Below are 26137 nucleotides of genomic sequence, written 5' to 3' on the forward strand. Positions count from 1 at the left end.
TCTCTCTCTCTTGTGGAAAAGGCCACCAAGATTTAGGAAAATGCTCTTACACAGTGACGTTTTCATTGTAGAAGGTGTAGGAAGTAGTCTATAAGGAGCTCTGCTTCGTTCAGAAGTTTGAGTTACCCAGTCACAGGGCCAGGCACTGGCTGGAGGGTGGGGGAAGGATGGCACAGTGAGGGGCATGAGCTTTAGAGCAGGATTAACCCGCTGTCCACACCTGAGAGTCAGGGTGGGTGGAGGAGCCAGGGTGGGCTCGGGGTGGGTGACGAAGAGAGAGAAGGGAGAATCACTGTGGCCCCTGCAGAGCTCGCAGGACAGAGCCGGTGGTGGGTGGCAGTGTGGCTACTCACACGGTCCTGATTAGCCCGCAGGCTGAGCCAGCTGGGAGCCCTTCCTATGAACATCACAGGGGTGCCTGGGGCCCTACTCCAGGGGACAGTCAGACCTGCTCTCACAGTGACAGTTCTCTCATCTCAACACGACAGACCCACCTTGTGCCATCACAGCATGAAAGACCTGGTCTCTGCCACCGGATCTGGTTCTTTGTTTGGTGTCTTTAAAGGCAGGAGGACTTTGAAATTGTGAGATGAGAGGATTTTGCGGAGGTGGAGATGGACTGCCCAGGTGGGTGGGAATGGAGCGCAGGCTCTGCTACGTGATGGGTTTTCTTCCCAGCACCTCCTTTCAGAGCTAGTGACCAAGTCAGGTCCTTGGAAGATCTCAGCTATCTCTACATATCACGGGGGTCTGGTGCAGGTGAGACGTGGGCCCTTGCAAGGGGTGATGAATCCACTTTTATGCACAGATTCTGTCTGAGAGGATGGCCTGGGGGCATTAACATTGGCGGCCAAGGTGAATTCAGTGGCCAGTGCTTGGTGATTTTTGTCTGGAATCGTCTCAGAGAGGTGCCTTGAAGTGGAAAGAATCATGATGTCAGCCTTTTATTGACTGCTTTCATCTGCCCACTGTCCAGTTTATGAGTACCAGCCTCTGCAACTCCTTGAAGGAGTCTAGGGCACGCCTGAGGGCACAGAGCAGTGGGTGAGGGTGGCTGGGGCCGTGTCTGACCCTACATGTCCCACTGTTAACACCACACTGGCCAGTGCCAGTTCCCTGCCCACCCCTAGAGAGATGCCTTTATCTGGGATTTCTTGACCCTCAAAACCCATGTCCCTTGTGGGGAGGAACTTATTTTAGGCAATGACTACATTATAGAGCCTCTGAGCCATAAAATATAAATTATATGTGTGTGTTTATATGTGTGAAACTTCTAAGATGTATTTATACCCTTTGCCTCCAGCTCTGGGTCTCATCCCCTTTGTTAACGACTGGCTTAATCAGCACCCCCATCTCCTATTCTTAGCCTGTGCCTTAATGTGCATTATTCATGGTTATCGAGCTGGATAACTGTGGTCGAGTGCCTTCTATTTTTATCATAATTAAAGGATTTAGGGGGAAGTAAGTTTAGCTGCCTACGTGCCCTCAAATAGCCTTGAAGGTGGGGGCAGATTGCTGGGAGTTGGAATAAATAAAGGTGCCGCCGACCCTGTCCGTGGTGCTGAAGGACACACTGAGGAAGTTTTGAGTTCACGGGTTCTCACAGCCCCAGGCAGAGCCAGGATAGTAAAATGTGCACTTTTTCCAGCTCCGTCTGACACTCAGGCTCTTGCCAAGTCTCATGGCCCAGTCACAGGGCCAAGGGCCTCATACAGGAGGGTGAGAACATTTATTGGAAGGGTAAGTGCTGGACTGGAAGGGCAGTGGAGGCCAAGGGCGCAGACCCTAGACACCAGCTGGCTGGACTCAGATCCCAGCTTGGCCACTTAGCAGCTGTGTAACCCTGGCGAAGTCAGTTACTCAACCCCTGCAACCCTTGCTTTCCCCCGTCTATAAACTGATGACTATAATTCTGCCGGCCTCGGCGGGTTACAGCAAGGACGAAGTGAGCTAGTGAAAATAAATGACTTCTATTGTTAAGAAGTACTCATAAGTGTTGAGTATAATTACTATCACGCCAGTGTAGTTTTTCACTTTTTACACCGAATGACATCTTCCGCATCCTTTGCAGCAATGAGGTCTTATCCCCAGGGGTGGCCGACAGCTGGGAAATGTCAGTGTCCCCACCCCGCCCCCCACCTCAGGAGGACTTGTGCAACTCCCGGAGCCTCAGGAAGCCTGGAGGGTGTTTTTACAAAGTGTGTCCCAGGTGGGCTGACATAGAGGTATAACGTGTCTTTCTCTTTCTTCACTTCATCCAAAACAACTTGCAGAGCATCCAGGAGTAATAGCAATTCCCTGTACTCACAAGTGTCTGCCAGCACAAGCTACTTAGTTTTGGGGTGGATGCTGTTGTCCTTGTTTTCAGGCCTGTTCACCATGTGACCAGGTGCAAGTGACTGTCTCTGTGTGGCCAAGCCAGGGACTGTGCTCACGTATTCAGAGAAGTGGCTCTCAAACTTGAGCAAACACCTGAACCACACGGAGGGCTTGTTGAACCCGCTGGCCAGGCCCTGCTCCCCGTCTGTCTGGTTCCGTGGCCCTGGGGTGAGGCCAGAAAATCTGCCTGCCTAACCAGGCCTAGGGATGCTGCTGGGCCAGAGCCACGCTCGAAGGATCACTGTGCAGAGGACCCCTCTGTTCCACCTGAAGGGCCTGCTCCAGCTCAGCCAGGGGGCGAAGAGGAATCCTAAGGGGGCATCTCCACAGCAAAGCAGTTCTTTTGTCAGGATTTAGGGGGCAGGCTCTGATATTTAAGTAATAGAACAGGAGACATTTCTGTTTTCTCTTTGTATTTCACCCAATGAAGTCACCGTATGATCCTTGGAGCTCTGGTTCTCGCAAGTGGGCCTAGGTGGGTAATTTCCTGCCAGACGTTACCCGCTGGGGCTTCTGGTGAGATCCTCCAGGCAGTGTGTGTGTGGAGGGGGTGAGGTCAGCGCTTTGACTTGGAATCAGGACCCCTGATTTTGAGTCACAGCTGCGTGAGCTGTGGGGAAGCCCCTCACCCCCGAGCCCTGGCTGTCGTCAGTGATGGGTTTCATGTGCACTATCGCTGCTCATCCTTCTGTTTGTTTTTAACCCAGGTTTTAGTAATTCTATTCCATCATGACTGCAACACAGGAAGATGAAGCGAAGTGTATTTTCTTTTTATAATTTATTTTTTATTGATGTATAGTTTATTTGCAATGTAGTGCTAATTTCTTCTGTATAGGAAAGTGACTCAGTGTGTGTATGTGTGTGTACATACGTTCTTTTTTTCATGGTTTGTCCCAGGATACTTACTATAGTTCCCTATGCTGGACAGTAGGACCTTGTTGTTTGTACCTTCTCTATGTGATAGTTTTCAGCTACTCACCCCAGACTCCCACTCCACCTCTCCCCTTATGGCCATCAGGAGTCTGTCCTCCATGTCTGTGAGTCTGTTCCATGCTGCTTCTGCTGCTAAGTCGCTTCAGTCGTGTCTGACTCTGTGCGATCCCATAGACGGCAGCCCACCAGGCTCCTCTGTCCCTGGGATTCTCCAGGCAAGAACACTGGAGTGGGTTGCCATTTCCTTCTCCAATGCATGAAAGTGAAAAGTGAAAGTGAAGTCGCTCAGTTGTGTCTGACTCTTAGCAACCCCATGGACTGCAGCCCACCAGGCTCCTCCATCCATGGGACTTTCCAGGCAAGAGTACTGGAGTGGGGTGCCATTGCCTTCTCCGAGTCTGTTCCATAGATAGGTCCATTTGTGTCATATGTTAGATTCCACATGTAAGTGATAAGTATGGAGTTTGCCTTTCTCTTTCTAACTCAGTTCACTTCATATGATAATCTCTACTCTCATCCACATGGTTGCAAGTAGCATTGTTTTGTTATTTTTTATGGCTGAGTAGTATTCCATTGTATATATGGATATAGTCATCTTAAGCTGAGTGATTTCCTTTTCACAGGCAAAGAATGGAGGTTCCAGATATTATATTCCAAATAACAGAACCTGATGCTCTTTTCAGATTCCCATGTGTTCAAGTCATTTTCAAAAGCATTGTCTCAAGGCATTTCACTTTGGGCCAGAGGTGCTGCTCCTCCTAGCATCACCCTGCCCACAGGTGATGAAACTGAGGCCCAGGAGGGGAAGGAAGCTGTTTCTGCTCAGCTGATGGTCAGCAGATGCGTCGCATGAACCCAGACCCGCCCCCGGCAGTCTGGTCCCCTCCTCTCCTCCCCGCCTCTCATCTTTATCTTTCTCTCTCTTTCCTTCCTCCTTTCTCTTCCTCCCTTCCCTCCCTCCATCCCCTTTCCTTTTTTTTGTGCTTTGCCGTGGATCCTGAGCCCCAGATCCCCTTTTCAGGAGCCCTCTGTGCTGGCCTTTCCCGCTCCAGGCCAGCCTCTGGTCTGTTTCCCACTCCTCTCGTTGACCCGCATTACGGACCTTAGAAAGTGTTCTTAGTTCTCCACAGAATATAAACAACTGACACTTCAATAATATTTTATAGTCTACAATTATATCCCCGCTTGTTTACTCATCTCAAGCAGCACGAACCTCTATCTTACAAATGATGACACCAAGGCTCCAGGAGGCAGTGTGACTTTGCTGGTGGGATGTCAGGGAGCAGCTTAGGGCGCTGACTTCTCTCTTCACAGCATCTGCAGGCAGCTGAGTTCAAGAGAAGGACTTTGGAAGGTGTGTTGTGCGAGCATGTTGTGCGAGCAAGGTGTTCTGTGATGCTAAAATTATGTGGCCCTGGAACATAAAATATCTGGGCCAGGTTGACTTTTTCTTGGGCACACATCCTCCTGGGGCAGGAACCCATCTAATGAAATGCTTGGACCTCACGATGACTTGAAAGTGGAAGTTTCTCAGTATGTGTCTTATTTCCAGTGCTGGCTTGGTTATCCCAACCATGATTCAAAAAAAAAAAAAAAAAAAGATGTTAGCTTCTTACACAAAGAAAATACTCATTCATCTTTAAAGAGGCTGACTTTCTTAGGCTGCAGGGGTAGCCCATCCCTGCAAACAAAGCAGAAGGGACTGGCTCTAGGATGCGTGTGTGCTCAGGTGTGTCCGACACAGACTGTAGCCCACCAGGCTCCTCTGTCCATGGGACTTTCCCAGCAAGAATACTGGAGTGAGTAGCCATTCCCATCTCCAGGGAATCTTCTTGACCCAGGGATCGATACCATGTCTCCTGCATTGCAGGCAGATTCTTCACCACTGAGCCACTGGGGAAGCCCTGGTTCTGGGACACCAGTTCTCTAAAACCAGTTTGCCGAGCTGTTCCCATTTGTGGGAAGCACAGATCCTGCAGCGAGGTTCATGACACCTAGTTTCCAGTGGAGCCTGAGACGCAGAGCGCTGCGCTGACCTGGCCTAGTCTGTCAGTACGGAGTGACGGAGCAGGATTTGAAGCTGCAACTTGCTGGCTCTTGAAACCATTGTTTTCCTGTAACAGCCTGTGTTTCACTTTGGCCCTGGGGTTTCATACCCCCAGGGCTAATTCTGAAGTAGGGAGGTCTCACCTTTGTCTCCCCTTGCATGCCCACGGGGCTTAGGAAGGGATGGACGCATAGGGAACACCTGTGGGGCTCTGGGCCCGGTGGACACTGTTCACACAGATGTGACCGAGTCCCGATTCCCACCTTGTGGTGCTCCGGTCCTGTGATCAGACAGACTCACCCAGACTCTTGCTGGACAGCAATGACGGGGCTGGATGTGTGACAGCCGTGGGCACGGCGGAGGTTCCGGAACTCTCTGGAGTCCCCTCTGGCATTGTCTCTGGACTCCTCCCCGGCTTCCTTTATTACACGGTCCTGGCAGCTCCGTGCCCTGCTGCCCCTGCCCCCTGCATTCCCATGGCAGGAGCCCCCCAGGCCTCCCTTCCCCACCTGAAGCCGCCAGGAGACAGACTGGCCTGTGAAGGACTGGGTAAGTGACCCCCGGGGCAAGCTCTGCGCCATGCCACCCCAGGGGCCTGATCTTGGGGGTGTCCTTATTCTTCTTGATGTTGCCCTTTTGGGAAATTTTGAATTTCTCTCTCGTGTTGTAGGGAAGCAGGATTAAGCGTGCTGGCCCTGGCTACCTGGAAACACACCGCCTTTTGCTCTAGCTCCGAGCAGATGAAACGTGGGCCTTGGAGACAGACAGGGCGTCTGGGGACCTGAGCCCACACTGTCCCTGACCCCCAGCGTGCTGGCTTGAGCAGGGCGTCTGCCTCCTGAGAGGCCTTTGGGGAAACTGATGCTTCCCCAGGGAAGCGGGGCTGGTGAGGCCGAGTGGGGCTGACCTTGATTCCTGGGGAGGGAGAGCAGAGCTGGGTGCCCAGGCTTCCGCTGCCCCAACCTGCCTCACCAGGCCATGGAACCGCTGGGAGGCCACCAGGAAACCAGTGTCCTTGTGTGTTCGTGGGCTGCACGTGATGTGAGCGTGAAACACGGACGTGCTGGGGGGACGAGTTCAGTGCCCTGATGAGCGGAGAGAGCTCAGAACATGACAGGTCGGGAATGTGACTTGAAGACAGGCTGTGAGCGGCACAGCTGTAATGTCCTCTTGTCTTGAGTATCCAGCTCGTATTGCTGTTGGCTCTGCCATTAATGCTAATTGATAGCAGTGCTAGCTGGTGTCTAGCCGCCGTTCCATATCAGAGAAATCACTTGCATCTGGACTGGTCGCCTCGTTCAACCTCAGCTGAGTTTCAGAACAGTCAGATGGAGGGACAGGCGGGCAGGGCGTTCATCCCCACCATGCAGCTGTGGGATTAGAGGCTGAGGGACCTCTGGCCACAGCTGCCCTTCCCTTAAAGGGGTGGACAGGGGGGACATTCTGACCCTAGCAAGCATCCGTCAGCTCCCAGTCGTCCCGAGGAAATGGCCACCCAGGCAGTTTACTCTGCACATCGCACGTGAGCTGTGGTGTCCTTTGCTGGCCATGGGGGTGCCCAGTGGGCTGTGTGCTTTATATCTGAAATTGCTGGTCACCCTCCCAGTAATCCTGCTGGTGTCTACACACGGCCTTCCAGGGTGGCTGCCTTTGGGGTCCCATGGCTAGAAAGGTGCAGTTGTGGGCCGGAGATGTCTGTCTGTCTGTCTTTCTCTCTAATAACAGAATAACTTAGAATGTTCACCCATAGAATGCACTCTGTAAACATTTTTAAAGTATTTGTGTGTGTGCGTGTGTGTGTGTGGATGTGTGCATACATGCGTGCATCTTAATTTCTAGGTAAAACTAGAAATGTGTGATGTGTCTGTGAGAAAATGAAACCTCTCTCATGGGCTTATTATAAGAACTAAGTAAGAAAATATTTGTAGGAGACATCCTCCAGGGTCTAGCCCATAGTGTTTTCTTCTGAATATTACTTACAGGTTCATCAGTTCATTGATTCATTGAATGTCCGATATCCTCATTTCACAGATGGAAAAGCCCCAGAAAGAGGCATTGGCTTACTCTGTGGTCCTTGGAAAATTGATGGGGAGTGGGGAGCGGGATGAAGGTCTTGGTGGAATCCTTTGATTTGAAGGAGATGGTGTAGGAGCTGGATGGGAGCTAAGGGGTCCTCGGGTTCCCTGTTCCTGAGTTGCCCCCCTGCTGCACCTCCAGGGAGTATGGGGGTGGGATGAGGAGGCCCCACAGCTGCTCCATGGGCACGTGTGTTGCATGCTTCATCTTGATTCGCTGGAACGGAGTTTGCCCCAGCTTAAGAAGCATTTTTGATACCTGGCCTAGCCTAGCATTTCTGGTGTGATTTTTCCTCCCAGGGATGCTTCGGTTGTCATACCCGGGGAGTGGTACCTGGCATCCATGGCTCCTGGAGGACACCCTGAATCACCCAGGGCAGCCTCCCTGCCCCCAGCAAAGACTGACCCGCCCGGTGCTGGGGCGCCCAGATCGAGAACCCTGCTGTGGCCGATGCTCTGCTCGCGTGTGTGACCGGGGCATGGAGCGGGGCGGCCACATGGCGAGTTACTGAGAGGCAGGTCCGGGGCGTCTCACTCCCACCATCAGGCGCATACAGACCCCCTGGGGGTCTTGTTCAAACGTGGCCCCCGAGGCAAGGGTCTGGAGAGAGACCCGAGAACCTGCATTTCTTGCCCTCCCCTGGAGGCATCCAGGCTGCAGATCTGTGTGTTGCCGCCCTCTGAGTAGGAGTGTCTTGGCCACGATTCCCATCTGGCACGTCCTCCGCTGCCGCAGCGGAGAACCTATGTCCAGCGCGGTCCTCACCCCGTCCTAACTGCTCTTCTCTCTCTCCCCTCCTAGGGCTCGGTGGGCCTGCCGGGTCCCCCAGGAAGAGACGGCAGCAAAGGCATGCGGGTACGTCTGTTCTGGGGGCCTGCTGATCAGAGCCCCTGTCCTCGGGGCAGGTGGCCTTCGCCAGGGCAAGGCTTGAACTGGGCCCCTTTGTACCAGGATCGTCCCAGATCCCTGGAGGTTGGCCTGGTAACTATCACCATACCAGCAGCTCCCGCCACCAGGCGTCACCTGGCTGCCCCTGGGAGCTGTTTTCGCAGTTGGTTGACCGGCAGTTCTGGGCTTTTGTCCCAGTGCCTGGAACTTGAAATGGAGCCCGGGGACCCAGTTCCCAGGTCCTCAGTTCATAGCTTAAGGAGTCGGTGGGGCCCCAGGAGCTCCCGAAGCCCATGTGTCCAGCTGGCCCGCCTGCAGTGGGCACCTGACTCCCCCTTTGCCTCCCTGGCCTCTGAGTTGGAACACACTCCGGGACCCCAGGCGGAAGCAATCTCAGCTCAGGCGAGTCCGTCTGACCTGGGATAAAGAGGTCCTCTTCACCACCAAGAACTCGGTTTGGGTCCTCAGTAGCTCCTCACCATCAACGCCAGCCGCTCTTTCTCCGCTCTTCTGTCCAGCCTGGTTCTGTGGACCAGCAGAGTCGGAGCGCGTTGGGGGTTCCAGTGATGAAGGCCTGCAGCGAAGATCAGCTCCTTTGCTTGTCGGAGGCGCCTCTTGGGGGGAGCCTAGGTCTTGGCTCGCCGGCCGTTAGGACGCCGTTTCCATGCTGAGATCCAGTTCTGGAAAGGACGTCCTGGGGGCTTGGGCCTGAGTCCCCTGGGTTGTGACCTCGTGCTGTTCTCTGTGCCGCAGGGGGAGCCAGGAGAACCGGGCGAGCCGGGGCTGCCCGGGGAGGTGGGCCTGCGGGTAAGTGTTGCTCTGAGCTCTTCTTCTGATGTTTCTGGGCTTCCCTGGTGGCTCAGCCGGTAAAGAATCCGCTTGCAATGCAGGAGACCTGGGTTCGACCCCTGGGTTGGGAAGATCCCCTGGAGAAGGGCTAAGGCTCCCCGCTCCAGTATTCTCCCCTGGAGAATTCCATGGACTATACAGTCCACGGGGTCACGAAGAGCAGACTGAGCGACTTTCACTTTCTGATGTTTCTAGGGCACAGATCTTAGTGCAAAACCAACTTTTATGGGCCCACTCGACGCCCTACAAATGCTTCTCATGTAGCCACACACCTGCTCGTGTGTGTGTGTGTGTGTGTGTGTGTGTGTGTGTACACATCCCTGATGTTTCCTAAATTCTCACAGAAAGTGAATCCTACTGTTCTCTGCCATTTATCTTTCCTAACAAGAGACGTGTCTTTCCTCTCCAGTTCAGATCAATACCACCTGTTCTCTTAATTAGTGCTTACCGTTCCATGATATGGATGCATCATGATTTACATAACTTTTCCTCTATTTGTGGCCCTCCAGGTTATTTCTAATTTCATTTGTTTTCCACAAAAATCAGTAAATGCACGCACCACTGTTATTCTTTTGTTTCCGTAGAGTAGGTGACAAAAATTAGGTTATCTTTGGCTGAGGAAAAAGCACTTTTTAACATTCAGTTCAGTTCAGCTCAGTCACTCAGTCGTGTCTGACTCTTTGTGACCCCATGGACCGCAGCATGCCAGGCCTCCCTGTCTGTCACCAACTCCAGGAGTTCACTCAAACCCATGTCCATCGAGTCGGTGATGCCACCCAGCCATCTCATCCTCTGTCGTCCCCTTCTCCTCCTGCCCTCAATCTTTTATTAATGGGTTTTAACAAATATGGCCAGTTTAACAGCCTTAAAGTGGCAGCAGTTCCTGGTCCAGGTAGCAGGGGCTCTTGGGCTTGGGACCCCGGGTGGGCTTTGTGAGGACGTGTCCAGGCTGTGCCGGCCCCACGTGAGGTGTGCGTGATGAGCCGTGGGAAGCCTGCCTGTGACCAGGGGCTCTGCACATGTCCAGCCTGGGTCCCAGCATGGCCACGGGTCGCGGCCACACCAGATTGCTGCGCTGGCCTCGTGAGAGCTCAGAGGCCGCTGTGGAAGTCGAGCCGAGCTGCGTGTGAATCCCAGCTCCGCGAGGCAGGGGGTGACATGAGCTCTTCATGGAGAGAGGCAGCAGAGGTGGGGGAGGGTCTCTTGGGGGGACTTTATGCAGGCGGCACGTGGCGGCGGATGAGGAGCAGCTGTCTCAGCCCCTAACACGGTTAGTGAGTGCGTCTTCCCTCTGCCCCTGCCCTTTTCTCTCCATCCCCAAACCTCTGCTCCGGGAACTCTCTTCTGCAGGGATCCCAGGGACCGCCTGGACTTCCAGGACCTCCCGGCCCCATTGGCGCTCCCGTAAGTAGAGGCCGCTGCTGGGAGGGGCTGTGTTGCTGTCCTAGGGGACTGGGACCCAGGCCCTGTGACAGGTCCCCACCCCACATCTGTGCATAGATACAACTTGGAGCATGTGGTCAGAGAGGCCCACACCTGGGCTGCTGTCTCCATCACGTCTGCTCCCAGAGGGGAGGACGGCCTTCGCGCAGGTTCTGGTGCTTCTCCTGAGGACAGTTTGTGCATGCAGGGCAGGGCTGCAGCCCTCTCCCGGGGGAGGGGGAGGAATGTGGCTTCAAGGGGCCCCGAGTCTCAGGTTCAATTCCTTGGTTCTGTGATCGGATGGCAGTGGGGACTGACTCTGGGGCCACCTTGCTGCGCTCATCCAGTTGAGCTCAGATCTTAGCTGGGGGCACCTGGATAATCCAGGGACTGGGGGACCAGCTCCAGGGGCTTTCATCCAGGCAGGGGCTGAGCTCACCACCCGGGCCCGAGGGAGAAGCAGGCTGCTGTGGGGAGTGAGACACATGGGAGACAGACCTTCACCACCATCCCAGGCGAGCAGGCTGTCCCGGGGCCTCAAGCTCAGTGCAGAGAAGCTGGACGGGGCTGTCTGCGTGTTACTCATCCTCCCTTCCCCTCCAGGGTCTCCATGGAGAACGAGGGGAAAAGGGAGCCTGGGGAGAAAAGGTATTTACAGTCTGCTTCAGTTAGTCGTGCGGCTTTCTGTGGACAGCATGTGTGTGAGTGTGTGTATGTGAACATGTGTGTGTGTGTGTGTATGTGTGTGTACTATGGTGACTGAGGACTGGTGCAGAGGAGGCATTAGTTTCTGACCCCGAATGTAAACTCTGGGCCCGGAAGGCCATGGGCCCGGTACCTGCAGGGGTTGAGATCCCCTTGCAGAGACAGTTTGGGGTTTCCGGGCCAGAGGGGTTTTGAAAGTGCCCAGGATTGGGATTCAAAAAGTTCCAGTTGCTGCTGGGCACTCACCTCTTCCTTAGCAACTGGCCTGCATTCTCCATTCCTCAGGGACGCTGACTGTCAATGGAGGGAGGGGGTGCGGGGACAGCTGTGGCCTTGGTGACCCACACAGCCTTGTGGACCGAGCGCTGTGACCTGACCTCAGCTGAGACTCTCCACGCCGAGGCTGGCTGTGCCTTAAATATTGATGGCACCAGGTCACAAGTCATCCGCAGACCAGATCTTTCCATGGGTGGAGGGCTCGGGGCTCTGGGGGTGGGGAGAAGGACGGCATTCCACCTCCCCACCTCCCCGGACAGCAGCAGGCATCGAATTCCCAGGAATCCCAGGCCCATCCACTCACTGGGCTCCTTCAGATCAAAAGCTGGAAATTGGCCCTCTCGAGCTTAGCTGTGTTCCAGCCCTGTTTTCAGCATCTGCCCTGTTCCTTCCTGGAGTACGCATTTCTCTCATTTATAGAACATTTCTAAATTATTAAGAAATTTAATTTTATTTCAAGCAACTTAACACACACACACACGCGCAGCCATGTCTGGCAACAGGAAAAAACGCGCGGCCTGTAAGCGCACCGTCCCACCGCAGCTGCGGCGACCAGTCTGGCCCGGTGCTTGATTTCTTGCAGGACTCACTCCTGTGTCTCTGACGTCTTTCTACATCGTCACACGGGACGTGTCCTGCTTTGCGTCCCCTCGTGTCTCCTCTTCCTCCGGGTAGCATCGTCCCCGCCTGTGCTGCTGCAGACGTCTATGATTTATCTTAAATGGCTGCACAGTGTCCCCGTGTGTGAATAGGCCATGATTTATGCGCTCATTCCCCTGTTATCGATCAGGGAGGATTGTTTCCAGTTTGTCATGATTAAAAAATAACTGCTTTGGTGAACATTTTCACACCAATGCCTTTATTTATTTATTTTTCCCAACTTAGGATGGTTTTCTCCAGCCGCTCCCTTAGAAGGGAGCTTGTGGTCAAAGGAGATGAACGTGTTATATGACTCAGGAAGCGTGTGGGTCCCCAAAAGGCTCTTCGGAAGGAGGGGGTCGAGAGCCAGGGTGACGCCCCTCACCTCAGGCCCCAAAGTGTGGTTTCTGTTTGTTCGGATATCAAACTTTCATCACTGCAGCTTCAACAGTGGAATCCCTTGCCCCGTGTGGTTGGGACGCGTGTCTCTTGGTTCTTTGGAGAGAGTTCTTGTGGCTCCGTGTGTCAGGTTTTGGGTGGAGGGCCTCTCTGTGGCCCTCTGCTCCTCCTCTGTACAAGGTGGGGACTGGGAAGTGACCCTTCGGGTAACTGGGGGTCCAGGCACAGGCTTGATGGGCAGCCCTGGTGCACAGGGTGACAGGGGTCCGATTTGAAGGTTCCCCCCTGGGAGCATGCAGGGTTTGGGGAACAGACGTGGCAGGAGGGCTGAGCCACAGCCCAGCGCCCTGCAGCCGCCACCTGGCAGGGAAGCTGGGGGAGCAGGGGGTCACCTGCAGGGCAGGCCCTGGAGAGGAAGTCCAGCCATCAGCCATCAGCCTCAGTCTACAGTGTGGCCCAGGGGAAGCCCTGCATGGTGATTTCAGAGCCAGCTTGCCGGGGTTTCAGGCTCAGCTCTGGGGTCTGCAAGCAGTGTGACCTTCGGAGAGTTGATTTCACCTCTGAGTCTCAAGTTTCCTCAATGTAGAGAGTAGCTATTATGTAAGGCTGCTATGAGGATTAAATGACTTAATGTTTGTAAAATGCTTAGAGCAGTGCTGGGCAACAGAGGCCATATTTATGGAGGGTGGGAGACGAGAAGAAGGGAAACAGCAGGCATAGAGGATTGGCAGGGAGGCATAACCTGAGCACTGAGAGCTCTGCTTTGACTCTGAGCCCCAGCTCCCTTGCCGATGTTCTCGGCGACTCTGGGCGGAGCTGGTTCCTTCTCTGCACCTCTGTTTTCCCATCTGTCAAACCAGATGCTTGGGCTGCGTGATCTCTTGGGCTCCTTTCCAGTTCTTATATCTGATAAGTACTTAGAACAGTTTATTTTCTCGCGAACCTCCTAAATTTCTTAAATCAGCAAAAAGGAAGTTTCCATCTCCCCTCGAGATAGGCGCATCCCGCTGCCTGGCCTCCTAGAAGTGGAGCGTGGCCAGAGAGAGCCAGTGCCCGCCCGCCACCAAGCCCAGCTCTGCTAGCGCCTGTCAGGACCTTCTCTGCGGGCTTGGGGTGGGCGGGCCAGCCTTGCTTTTGGCATCTTCCAGAAAGGCCCTCCCAGGCATGAGGTATGGAGGCTCCGTGGGCACAAGGACCTCCTAGTGACTGAGGGGCAGTGAGGCCTGAATGGATTGTCCAGGGGCCGCTGGGCTTGGGGCAGTCAGCAGAGTGTACAGTGGGTCTACTCAGTCAAAAAGAGGGGTGCCCACTCCCTGGGGACCAGGGGATGGACACAGCCGCCCCCGCTCTGTCCAGAAGAGCGTGCTCTCTGGACAGCTTTGGCGGGGTGTGATGGCAAGCTCCTGGGGTCCTGGGGAGGACATCCCAGGGTCCTGCCCTGTCTGGGGATGGAAGCCCGGGCGTTGGAGCACCAGCTTTGGGCTCTGCAGCCCATGGCTCTGCCACCAGCAGCTCTGGGACCTCACTGCAGCTTCTGTGCCCCTTGACCCCCAGTACACGTAGAGTCCAGTCTACTCTGTGTGTGTGTCTCCTGGGGTGTGTGTGTGTGTGTGTGTGTGTGTGTGTATGTATATATGTAGGCAGGGGAGGGACTCTCCTGGTGTGTGTCTCTGGTGTGTATATGTCTCCTGGGGTGTGTGTGTGTGTCTCTTTCTCTCCTGGTGTGTGGGTGTGTGTGTAGACAGGGGAGGAGCTCTCCAGGTGTGTGTCTCTTGGTGTATGTGTGAGTATCTCCTGGTGTGTGTGTCTTCTGGTGTGTGTCTCCTGGTGTATGTGTGTGTCTCCTGATGTATGTGTATGTGTCTCCTGGTGTGTGTGTGTGTGTCTCCTGGTGTGTGTATATGTATCTTCTGGTGTGTGTGTCTCCTGGTGTGTGAGTGTCTCCTGGTGTATGTATGTGTGTCTCCTGGTGTGTGTGTGTGTATCTCCTGGTGTGTGTGTGTCTCCTGGTGTATGTATGTGTGTCTCCTGGTGTGTGTGTGTGTGTCTCCTGGTGTGTGTGTGTATCTCCTGGTGTGTGTGTGTCTCCTGGTATATGTGTGTGTCTTCTGATGTATGTCTATGTGTCTCCTGGTGTGTGTGTGTGTGTCTCCTGGTGTATGTGTGTGTATCTCCTGGTGTGTGTGTGTCTCCTGGTGTGTGTGTATGTCTCCTGGTGTGTGTCTCCCGGTGTATGTGTGTGTATCTCCTGGTGTGTGTGTGTGTCTCCTGGTGTGTGTCTCCTGGTGTGTGTGTGTGTGTGTATCTCCTGGTGTGTGTGTGTGTCTCCTGGTGTGTGTGTCTCCTGGTGTGTGTGTGTGTGTATCTCCTGGTATGTGTGTGTCTCCTGGTGTACGTGTATGTATCTTCTGGTGTGTGTGTGTGTGTGTGTGTGTGTCTCCTGGTGTGTGTGTGTGTCTCCTGGTGTGTGTGTGTGTCTCCTGGTGTATGTGTGTTTATCTCCTGGTGTATGTGTGTGTATCTTCTTGTGTGTGTGTGTGTGGGGGGGGGTTCTCTCCTGGTGCCTGGTGGAGAGCAGAGCACAGTGGAGCACTAAATGCCTTCTCTGCTCCTTCGTTTCTGTGCCACTGACCCTGGACGTGTCCCTCCTTCATTCACTTTCCTTCCTTTGCCAGGGGGAGCGAGGCCTGGATGGATTCCCCGGGAAGCAGGGGGAGACTGGTGAGCAGGTAGGTGGGCAAGACAGGGTGGGGCCTGGGTCAGGCTTATAGGGCCTGTGGGCTTCAGTCTGTCCTGCTTGGCTGGGGGCTTCAGGAGGCTTAATGACCAGCCCCCAGCTTGCCACTCATGGACTCCTCCACGCCAGAGTGGAGGATCCCAGAGAACACACCACTTTAAAACTGGTCTAACCGTAGTAACATGACAGCTGGTCATTAATGGGAAGACCACAGGCGATGTACGTGTGTTCAAAGTGATGGATGAGTTGCAGTCCTGTCCCTGAGACTAAAAGATTACAGACAGCCCAGATGCTCATAAATAACAAACAAGTTGAATAAATCAGGGTGTGTATTAAATAGATACAGGGAATAATATGAAGCTGTGCAAATTAACGGAATTCTTAACGTCCTGATACGGGTGTTCTGTGAGATGCATCCACGAGTCCAAAGGGGACCACATGGAGATGTGGGCCTGGGATAGCTTATAGTGACAAGTGCGGTCTGGGAAAACTTGTGGAGGGGCCCTTCTGAGGAAAAGGCCAGGAACAGATCTGGAGGTGTGTTACCCTCAGCCCTGCCTTTTCCACTCACTCCCCTGATGGACCCCATGTTCTTCTCTTTCCAGGGAAGACCCGGCCCTCCCGGCGAGCCAGGGCCACAGGGGGAGAAGGTAAGCCAGGTGCTGGGGTGGGAGATGGCTCCCGATGAGCAGCTGTGGGGCTGCTCCCCTGAACAGATTGAGGCCTGTGTTTTGGGGGGTGGCCATGCTAGAGTTCTGGAAACGAAGGGCTGACAGAGGTGGTGAATCGTGCATTAGAACTCAGCCTACAAAAAATTTCTGGTTATTGTATTTAAACATGTTTTTCTATTTGGGGGAATAAAAATCCATCTAAAAAACAAATGAAAATCCCCATTATATAACATCTGGACATACTAAAATATTGTGCTACTTAAATGGCTTTTTGGGCTAAGGCAGAGTAGGAGCAAATAGAAAAATCTTACAAATTCCTTTTCCTCTTTCTCTCCTTTGCAATGTTTACTGTTTTTTTTAACCAGAATTATAATTCTGAAAATGTGCTGGGTATTTCATAAATAAAATAGAGGTTGCATCTCATCCTGCTGGTCATCTGTGTTAGAACATTTTCACAACAAGGCTTATTAACTGAATTTTCTGCTTAGGATTTCTGTAATGCAAAGAACTGCATGTAAAATTGTGAAGCACTATGAAAATGTATGAAGATGATAACCTTGCTAGGCCTTCAGGGTCACAAGGGAAACGGAGAAGGCAGGCTGTGCTCTGGATTTATGGCAGGAGGGGTGATGAGACCCAGCCCTGCATTTAGTACAAGAGAAAGAGTTTCTTTCAGATGATTAGGCCCTTAAGAAAGACATCAGACTTTGGGTCTGAGAACAGCCAGGAGAGAGAGGGGGCAGCGGGGGGAGTCCGGCTAAAGCAAAGAGGGCTGGACCAGAGATGCATCACTGCTCAGTGTCACACTGCAGAGCGCAGGTCAAGGTCACTGCCTGACTTGGATGCCTTCCCAGCACACGCTGGAAATGAAAAAGGCTGCTCTGACTCCTTCCAGAAACAGGGTATAGTTATAAATAAGACACCTGTGGGCTGAGAAAGCCCCTCTTTAGCAGTGGTGGCTGGAGAAGGTTGATCCCTTCCAGACTTGCTCACTTGAACTTCAGTTCTTGCCTAATTATTTTCTCTCTGTCTAAATATTTTTAGAGTTGAGATTTATATTGCTCTGTTATCCTGGTGTCAGGATTTTAATGTATTCTTGAAGTTTCTTGACACCGAGGATGCTAGAGCCTAAAATAAGTAGTTTATTTCAAGTCACTAAGAGGGGATGGTTCTTAAAGTTTGGATCTAGGTGACAGCTCTTTGCCACTACTGCGTGTATGTGTGTGTGTTATAAATTCCAACCTCCCCCTCATTTATGGAGATGTTTGGTCCCTCCTGATTGGGACCAAACTGATAGCTGAGTTTTCATTGCTTATTATGATGAATGCAGCAGAAGTGGGAAGACAAGGTCCAAGGGCCATGGTATGATTTGGAACATTTGTTGGAAGGGTCTAGAAACCAGAGGTTCTTGGGTGATGATACAATGACTCTCAACTCATGTTGAAGGAATGTTACTGGGACAGATCTTGGCTGCTTTACAATTTGAAACAGTCATTGGGGCTATAGCTCAATATCAAAATAGTTCCCTATAATGAAATGCCTGTTATTTCTCCGCAGGGTGCCGTGGGTCCTGCAGGCCCCCCTGGGCTTCCAGGCTCTGTGGTAAGTGGTGCAGCCCCTAGAGTGTAAAATCCCAGACTCAGACACTGATCGGATTGTGTAGTTGGGAGAGTAGTTGCCTCTGAGAATGAGGAGGAACTCTTCTGATGACAAGAGCTGGCTCTGAAGCTTTTGCACACTGAAAATGGGATAAAATCATAGAAAAGTCAGAAATGGCTGTGCAAATGCCCGCCATGGAGTGGAGTGAGGGTGACTATTGAGAAGAGGCTGCCAGCTTTGCTGACGTCTGGTTTGTCCCCCAGGTGCAGAGAGAGGGCCTGAAAGGCGAGCAGGTAAGCGGGATGTGGGTTCTCTTGTCCTGGCACCCCAGGTGGTGGCAGAGATAGAAAGGCCACCAGCGTAGTGGTGAGACTGCTTGCTGAGCTCAGACAGAGCCCCTCAGAGACGCTGGGAACTCGGGAAGAAGACAGTCAGCAGAGGGTCCTGGTTGGAGGCCTGGGACATGAGGAGAGGGTGTCACAGCTAATTCGCATTTGGCTTGTGTTACCAGGGAGCCCCTGGACCTCGGGGTCACCAGGGTCCACCTGGGCCACCAGGCGCTCCGGTAAGTCATCCCCCACCACCCCACCCCCCACCCCCAGCCTGGGGTCCGCTCTGAACACCTCTAGGTCTGCAAAATCATGGCCATTCTCGCTGCTGAGTTATTTCAGGGTTATTTCAGAGTCTTATCCTGTCACCTTGAGTGACAGGGGTTGTTGCCAGCATCTAGCACGGGAGACACTGGGCCTTGAGGGCTGAGATCGCCGGGAGCGAGTCAGGCATGAGCACATCTGCATCTGGAGTCGAAGCCCAGGCAGCCTGCCTCCAGAGTCCCCAGGCCCAGACTGGCCAGGGCTGCGGTTCTGGTGCTCGGTCTGGTGTTTTACCGTCCTTTCAGATAAAACAGAATAAAAACATTGGACACTTCAATGCCGATTGAATCGTTTCCAGCGCACATTTGCTTTTCGCTTGTTTCTCATTAATGCCGACTTTGAAGTGGCTTGGAACACTTCAGCCTTTGCTTTCTCCCTCTGTTAAGAATTTAATGTTAAGAATAACCATCTGGGAAGAGGCCATTCAAAGGGACTCTGTGATGATTTTTGATGTGAGTTCAGATACTAAGGATAATGAATATGAATCAGTCAATTCCACATGGTGGAGGTTGAATCAGGTCCCTTTTGGTAACATACTTCTGCTTCTTTCAAGTGACTGTTTCATTGAAGGAAATAAAACAACTCTTATTTTGAAATGCCCATAGATCATATTTAAAGTAACTCAGATTTATCGTAAGTCAGATTTATAATCAGATTTACAGTAAAGCCTATTCTTCATTAGGATAAATGTGGATATTTTTGCTGGGGTAAAACTAGAAGAAACTTAGAAAATGTATTTTGCTGTGGTTCAGTCACTCAGTCATGTCTGACTCTTTGTGACCCCATGGACTGCAGCATGTCAGGCTTCCCCATCTTTCACCATCTCCCAGAGTTTGCTCAGATGCATGTCGTTTGATTTGATGATGCCAGCCAACCATCTCGTGCTCTGTCACCTCCTGCTCCTCAGTCTTTCCCAGCATCAGGGTCTTTTCCAATGAATTGGCTCTTCTCACCAGGTGGCCAAAGTATTGGAGCTTCGGCATCAGTCCTTCCAGTGAACATTCAGGGTTGATTTTCTTTAGAATTGAGACAATGTTTAATTCCAGTATAATTAGAAAAATTTCACATCAAAAAATTCAGGTTAGAATAACTTCCCTTCTGTCTCTATAACCTTAGATACCTTGCTTAAACCCTTCTGAGGCTTGATTTCCAAATGTCTCCACCATCGTCAGTATATTGAGAGATTTAAAGTGGATAACATGGGTAATACAGTATGCTCAGATCAGTAAATGGCAAGTATTGATCATCTGTATTGTACTACATCTTGTAGGCAAACATTTGCATAGTATGGAAGGGTGAAGTTTTTTTTTTTTTTTTTAACCAAAGAAGATATGCACAGAGATATAAGTAAGTAGCTTGCACGAAGTCACATAGCTAAAAAGCAAGACTGAGCTTTGAGCCCAGATCCATCTGACAGTTTAGCCCATCGTCTTTTCACCCCTGAGTGCACAGTGCAGCAACACCTCCTCCGAGTTGCACAGAGTGACTTTCCCTCCCGGTTCTCACTAAGGAATAAGAAGGTAACAGTGCCCAGGCCTGCTTATTCCCAAGGCAGCCTTCTTAATCTCTCATTCGGGGGTCTGGGATGTACTAATGGCAGTTTTCCCCTTTATGTAAAATTTGATAAATGAGGAAGGGAGGGAAGGAAGAAACCTCAAACATTTTGGTCACATGCTTTATAGCAAGTGAAATATTTCAGGGTGGAGATACAGGGATGAAAGCACATGGACTGATTTCATAGTTTAGTGAAAAGAGTGTGAAAAAGAAATAATTGTGAGTTGACACTTGCAGTGAGGATTCAAGTGTTTCATGTCATTCCTGCAGGCCATTTTCTAGAACAAGGAGAGGCTCCTGAACCCACGGTTCTTGCAAATACTGGAACAGCACAACCCTGCAGCTCAGTGGAGCTGTCCAGGGTCCTGAAGAGGGTCTCGGGGCTAGATGCTCTTGACAGAATGGGATTGAGTACAGTACATGGTGTTGGTGATGAAACTCCCTTGGAAGGAGTTCAAAAAGCCAATAGCCTACCTAAAGACCTTGTGAAAAATGAGGAACAGTGATGAAAGGCCTAGAGTGTGAAGTTCTTAAGGCCAGGGCCAGAGTTTCTCCATCTCTCAAATCCACAGTTTATCACATGGTAGGAACTTAATACATGTGTGAAGGAGTGACCCACAGCAAATATTTAGGAGGGACATCAAAGTGAGACCTGATTTCAATTTGAGCTCATAAGGAGCACTGTGGCCACGGAAGACTCTTGGGGTTAGGAGCCCCAGACCATTGGTTTCACGTCCCAGTTCATCCACCAAGTGGCTTTGGGTCTTGATGGCATCACTGTACCCATCTTATCCTCTTCTGTTTTCCTGGCTTGGAAATCATCATCGACGTCACCTCCTACATTAACGTGTCATGAGAGTTAAACGGGTATTGTAGGAAGCACTGCTCTAGGAAGCCTTATTAAGCCCAATACAGAGATCAGTTGTTATTTCTGGCTTTTCTGAATCCCCAGCAGCACCTGGCCCAGGGCCTTCTGCAGAGCAGTGGCTCTCATTAGATTGAATGAGAGTGAAAGCCTGGCTTCAGCAGCTTCTGTTGAGAAGGGAAAACTTTGAGTTTGTGACGAGCAATCCCAGAGAGTGGAAAGTGCATCCCATTCTCTAAGTGGAAACGGCACGCAGCCTTCTGCGCCTGGATGCTAGGAGTCATTGAGGAGGCCTGCATCTTCCATCCTTTCCCCAAGATGGAACGGGTTGTGGCAGTTGTATCAATGTTTGATTGAATGTAATAAAGAAGGACCAGCTGGCAGATCAAATGAGAGACATGTCTTGATGCTTCATGAAAACTCACCTCTGCAGGGGCTTCCCTTGAAGTGTGCCCCTGATCTCACTGGAATAACCCTTGTGAGAAAGGGATATTTAAACCTTTGGTTACCATAGTTGGTACAGTAACATGCTTGTTTTAATGGTATTATTAAGAGAAAAGACCTTAAACCTCAATACAGTTCTGTCACTTAATAGTTATGCAAAATGTGGCAATAATAGCTGCTTGTATGACAGTCATATTATTGAGTCTATAGACTCGCTTCCCAGGTGGCTCAGGGGGTAAAGAATCCCCTGCTTGCCAATGCAGGAGACATAGGAGACACAGGTTCAATCCCTGGGTCGGGAAGATCCCCTGGAGATGGAAATGGCCCACTCCAGTATTCTTGCCTGGGAAGTCCTTTGGGCAGGGGAGCTCACAGGCTACGGTCCATAAGGCTGCAAAGAGTTGGACATGACTGAGTGAACAACAACAACATATTATTGAAAATGAGGAAATTGAAGTGCAGAGAGGGAGTTGTTGGCCCCAATTCACTGATAAAGTTGGTGATAGGGTCTCAGAGCTGAAGGCTTCATTTTCCAATCCACATTTCATGCCGTATTCTAGGCGACGTCATTATGCACGTGAGTATAAACCAGGGTGCTGTCAGGAGACCCGGGTGGGTGTCAGGGCCTTTGCACCCGTTCCTCGCTTTGTCCTCATGGCCACTCAGTAGAAGGTATATTATCCTCGCTTTGGACATGAGCTGACTGAGGTTCAAGGATGCCCAGTGTACTTGTCTGAGATCAGGCAGGAGATACATAGTGAGGGGTTAGAGGGCAAGATTTTAGTCCGTTCAGTATGACCCCTTCCTGTGCCAGTTTTCCTTGCTTAGTGGAAATTGATCTTCCTTAGACAATTTTATTTATTTATCCAGACAATCAGTTTGGATATCACTGCGGATGGAGGGTCAGATAACCCAAGCCCATCCTTGCCCAGTCAGCAAGATACAGCAACAAAGGCACCAGGCTTAGAGCTAAAGACACTTGGGTTCCGGGTGCTCTCTTGTGTGTACTCGATACAGAGCACTGAGGCCGGGCATTTGGTCCTTACTGTGCTTGTCTTCAGAGAATGAACGATGGTGCCTATGCCTTGCTTGTCAATCACACTTAATTACATCCGATAGGTGCACATGTTTAAGTGTTAGAGACTTGACAGAATTAGATGGTTATTGTTTTATTTTTTTTTCCCCTCCTGACCTCCCAGGTTCCCCATTTGAACAGGGTGGTATTTTCCTATCAAATGAGAGTGTCCGGACAAAGTATGTCCTGTGGTGTTGACTGTGTGTGTTTGCCATGATCCATCTCTGTTGTTTTTTTCCCCTTTCTCTTCCTCCTAAAGGGTCTGATGGGTCCAGAAGGCAAGGATGGACCTCCTGGTTTGCAAGGTCTCCGAGTAAGTAAACTGTGTTTCTTTCCTGGTGTCCCAACTCAGCCACACCACACTCCCCATTTTAGCTGCTCACACAGAGGAGATAGTGCCGGTCTCCTGAGCTTGAGATGAATGCAGGAAGCAGATTGAAGGGTTAGCTGAGTTTGGCAGTGGCTGAGGATGGGCAGCCTCGAGCTGGGTCCTGGCTTATCTCCTGCAGACGAGTGTGTGGTTTTCCATGAGTTGTGTACATAGAAACTTACATCTCTGTGTGATCAGGGGACACTCAGTCCTGAGAGTACTGACCCAAGCTGGGGGCCAGCCAGGGCCTCCTGAAAGAGGTGATGTTTGAGCTAAGCCTTGAGGAGAAAATAAGGAAAAATAGCCATGAGATAATAGAGGTCTGCCGATAGGCTCTCAGCTACTCTTGAGTGAAGAATCCGTATGGTTTTTGAATCTCATAATTTCTTAGGAGCATGTCATTTAACCTGATGGAGCCCCCTTTTCTTTTTGTCCAGATTGTGCACACCTTACGGTTTGACTCCTGTGTTGTAGGATAGAGGGTGTTGTGCCACACCGGAGCTGGCTGCCCACCTTGGTGCCCCCCACCACCACAGACTAGGGCTAACCTTCAGCTCTGGGTCCTCAGTTCCCAGCAGGGGACCTCATGCAGAGTGAACACTCAGCTCACATTTCTTGACCTCTGGCTCTAATCTTGTAGCATCACGGTTTTTAAAAAAATTATTTTATACAAGTCCGGTTGATACACAATGTTGTGTTAGTTTCTGCTATACAGCAAAGTGACTCAAACATACACATACGTGCACTCTTTTTTAATATTCTGTTCCATTATGGCTTATCCCAGGCTGTTGGGTATAGGTCCCTGTGCTATGCGGTAGGGCCTTCTGTTTATCCGTCCTGTATGTTTATTAGCAGTTTGCATCTGCTAATCCCAGACTTTCACTCCTCCGCTCCCCTCACCCCTTGGCAACCACAATGTCTAAACGTCTGTGAGTCTGTTTTGTAGCCGCTTTATTTGTGTCATGCTTTAGATGCCACGTGTAAATGACATGAAGTGGGGCTTGTCCTTCTCTGACTTCCTTCACTTGGCACCATCATCTCTAGGCATTGTTGCATTCTCTTTTGTACTGGAGTCACAGGGCAGCGTGGCAAAGAGTGTTAATAGAGCATGTGCCAGGGGCCCAAAGGAGGGTGCCTGTATCATCCTGCATCTGCGGGTGAGCAGGGGGTGATGACCACGCATGTCCTTGGGAACCCTGGCTCTACAGCATCACTGATGATCTCCTGACTCAAGTTGTTCCCTCCCATGGGTGCTGCTCATCGGCGGCCGATCCTGTGGACACGCGGGAGAGACGGCGGCCGATGTCGGTGTGGCTGGGGCACGGTCTCCTGTTGCGCCGCCTCTGGCTGAGTCAGGAGGGCCTGAGACAGGGTGACGACTCACTCACAGCCTTATCCTTCCTCTTGCTGTGGGTGACCTGCCTTGTCAGTGTCCATTGAAATGTTGGTCTAAAGAGCTCCTGGTTTCAGCGCTCAGGCTGCGATGGGGGAAGAGATGAGACAGTGATGAGTCCAGGGACCTGGGAACTGAGACCCTGAGACTAAAACATGGGTTGAGGAAAGGGATCCAGGCCCTTTACTTTAGAGATTACCAACAGGCAGACAGCATAATTCCTGGCGAGGCGAACGCCTTCATTTTGGACAAAGCTGCTGTTTTTCCACAATGAGGACATGAAAGGGAGGGGAGGTCGCAGCGAGGCACCCCCTTCCCCATCTGCGTCTCCACCCCGTCTCATCCTGCTGCCCCCACCGGTGGAGGCGGGGGTTGGGCACTCACTGCCTGGCTGGGTTCCCGCCTTAGACGGAGGCAGAGGAGGCGCTCAGTCTGTCCCACCCTGTCCTGCTCCAGCTGTGTCCACGCATCCATGCTCCAGGTCTGGGTCTGCATTTCTCCTCTGTGGATAGGTTCATCAGTCCCAGGACACGAGGAAAAAGTAGCATGCATGTGTGTTCACTATCATGTGTAAAGGAGAAGACTAGCAGGAAGCTGTTATCACAGCTCCCTGATAACACCAGGAGCCCAGCCTGGTGCCCTGTGATGACCTAAAGAGGTGTAATGGGAGGAGACGGAGGCTCAAAAATTTATTTTTATTTATTTTTATAAATTTATAAAAATAAATTTATATTTATAAATATAAATTTGTATTTATATATATATACATTATATATAGAGTTATGACTGATCCGCATTAATATACAGCAGAGACCACCACAACATTTTAAGGCTATCCTCGATTTAAAAACAAAGAAATGATTGGCCATTAGAGCAGACTGTTAAAACCAGTGATGAATGCAAAGATCAAGTCTTTTTTAGGGATCTGAACAGATACCCTCTTTTGAATGTCATGTTTTCTAAGTTAGCGGACCTGTATATTTTAATAAAGAATACTATGCTGTCAGAAAAAGAAAAAGGAGGTGCTCAAGCCTGTCTGAGGTTCTGATTTCCTCGTGCTCGTCTGAGCGAGGCACTGGGGAGAGGGCGGTTGGGAGCGCTCTTAGCTGGAGCTGGCAGCGCTGCAGAGCATCTGAGCCCAGAGCGTTCCAGAGTGGAGGCAGCCTGGCTCCAAGCCACGGAGGCAGTTGGACACACGAGAGGGTCCATGAGGCTAAGTTTTCCCCCAAGAATATCCTCTTGCGCCCTGATCATCCATCTCAGAATAGACATCCTGTCACTCTCACACCAGCCTGTTTTAATTTGCTGTAGAGAACTTGTGTTTTTCTTACTTGAGAATCCATTTGTTTTTTGTTTTTCTTAACTAAAATGTTAGTCCGTGAGAACATTATTTTTGTATTTTTAGCACTTAGAGGAGTGCCTCACATTTATAAAATTATGAAAATAAAAGCATATATAAGTGCATAAAATATGCCTAAATGTATAATGTCATCAGAAGATGAAATTTATAGATGCTTGCTCCTTGGAAAGAAAGCTGTGACGAACCTAGACGGTGTAATAAAGAGCAGAGACATCACCTTGCCAACAAAGGTCCATCTAGTCAAAGCTATGATTTTTTCAGTAGTCATGTATGGATGTGAGAGTTGGACTATAAAGAAGGCTGAGTGCTCAAGAATTGATGCTTTTGAACTGTGGTGTTGGAGAAGACTCTTGAGAGTCCCTTGGACTGCAAGGAGATCCAACCGGTCCATCCTAAAGGAAATCAACCCTGAATATTCACTGAAACACCTGATGCCGAAGCTGAAACTCCAACACTTTGGCCACCTGATGTGAAGAGTCACCTCATTTGAAAAGACTCTGATGCTGGGAAAGAGTGAGGGCAGAAGGAGAAGGGGGTGGCAGAGAATCAGGTGGTTGGCTGGCATCACCGATGCAATGGACGTGAATCTGAGCAAACTCCGGGAGAGAGTGGAGGACAGGGGATCCTGACAGGTTGCAGTTCACGGGGTCACAAAGAGTCGGACACGACGTAGCAACTCAACAGCAACATAATGTCACTAGTGAGCATCAGACACAATTAAGGTTGCAAGAGTGAAAGGCTCATGGGTCACGCGTGAGTGCTGCAGTTGGGCGGCTGACACACCCAGCTGGTGTGGGCAGAAC

The 26137-nt window shown here is 51.1% G+C and overlaps 1 protein-coding gene across 1 annotated transcript in view; it reads left to right on the forward strand.

The window, feature by feature from the left end:
• COL22A1 (collagen type XXII alpha 1 chain) overlaps window positions 1-26137 on the forward strand; it is a 223280-nt gene that overhangs the window by 78852 nt on the left and 118291 nt on the right. Inside the window, exons 13-22 of the mRNA XM_055545712.1 lie at window positions 8237-8290; window positions 9077-9130; window positions 10523-10576; window positions 11198-11242; window positions 15289-15342; window positions 15956-16000; window positions 17579-17623; window positions 17884-17913; window positions 18132-18185; window positions 22471-22524. Of these exons, the coding sequence (XP_055401687.1) occupies window positions 8237-8290; window positions 9077-9130; window positions 10523-10576; window positions 11198-11242; window positions 15289-15342; window positions 15956-16000; window positions 17579-17623; window positions 17884-17913; window positions 18132-18185; window positions 22471-22524 (489 nt within the window). The remainder of the gene's footprint in view (window positions 1-8236; window positions 8291-9076; window positions 9131-10522; window positions 10577-11197; window positions 11243-15288; window positions 15343-15955; window positions 16001-17578; window positions 17624-17883; window positions 17914-18131; window positions 18186-22470; window positions 22525-26137) is intronic.

Source organism: Bubalus kerabau, chromosome 14 (genome assembly GCF_029407905.1).
Source record: "Bubalus kerabau isolate K-KA32 ecotype Philippines breed swamp buffalo chromosome 14, PCC_UOA_SB_1v2, whole genome shotgun sequence".
Lineage (NCBI taxonomy): Eukaryota > Metazoa > Chordata > Mammalia > Artiodactyla > Bovidae > Bubalus > Bubalus kerabau.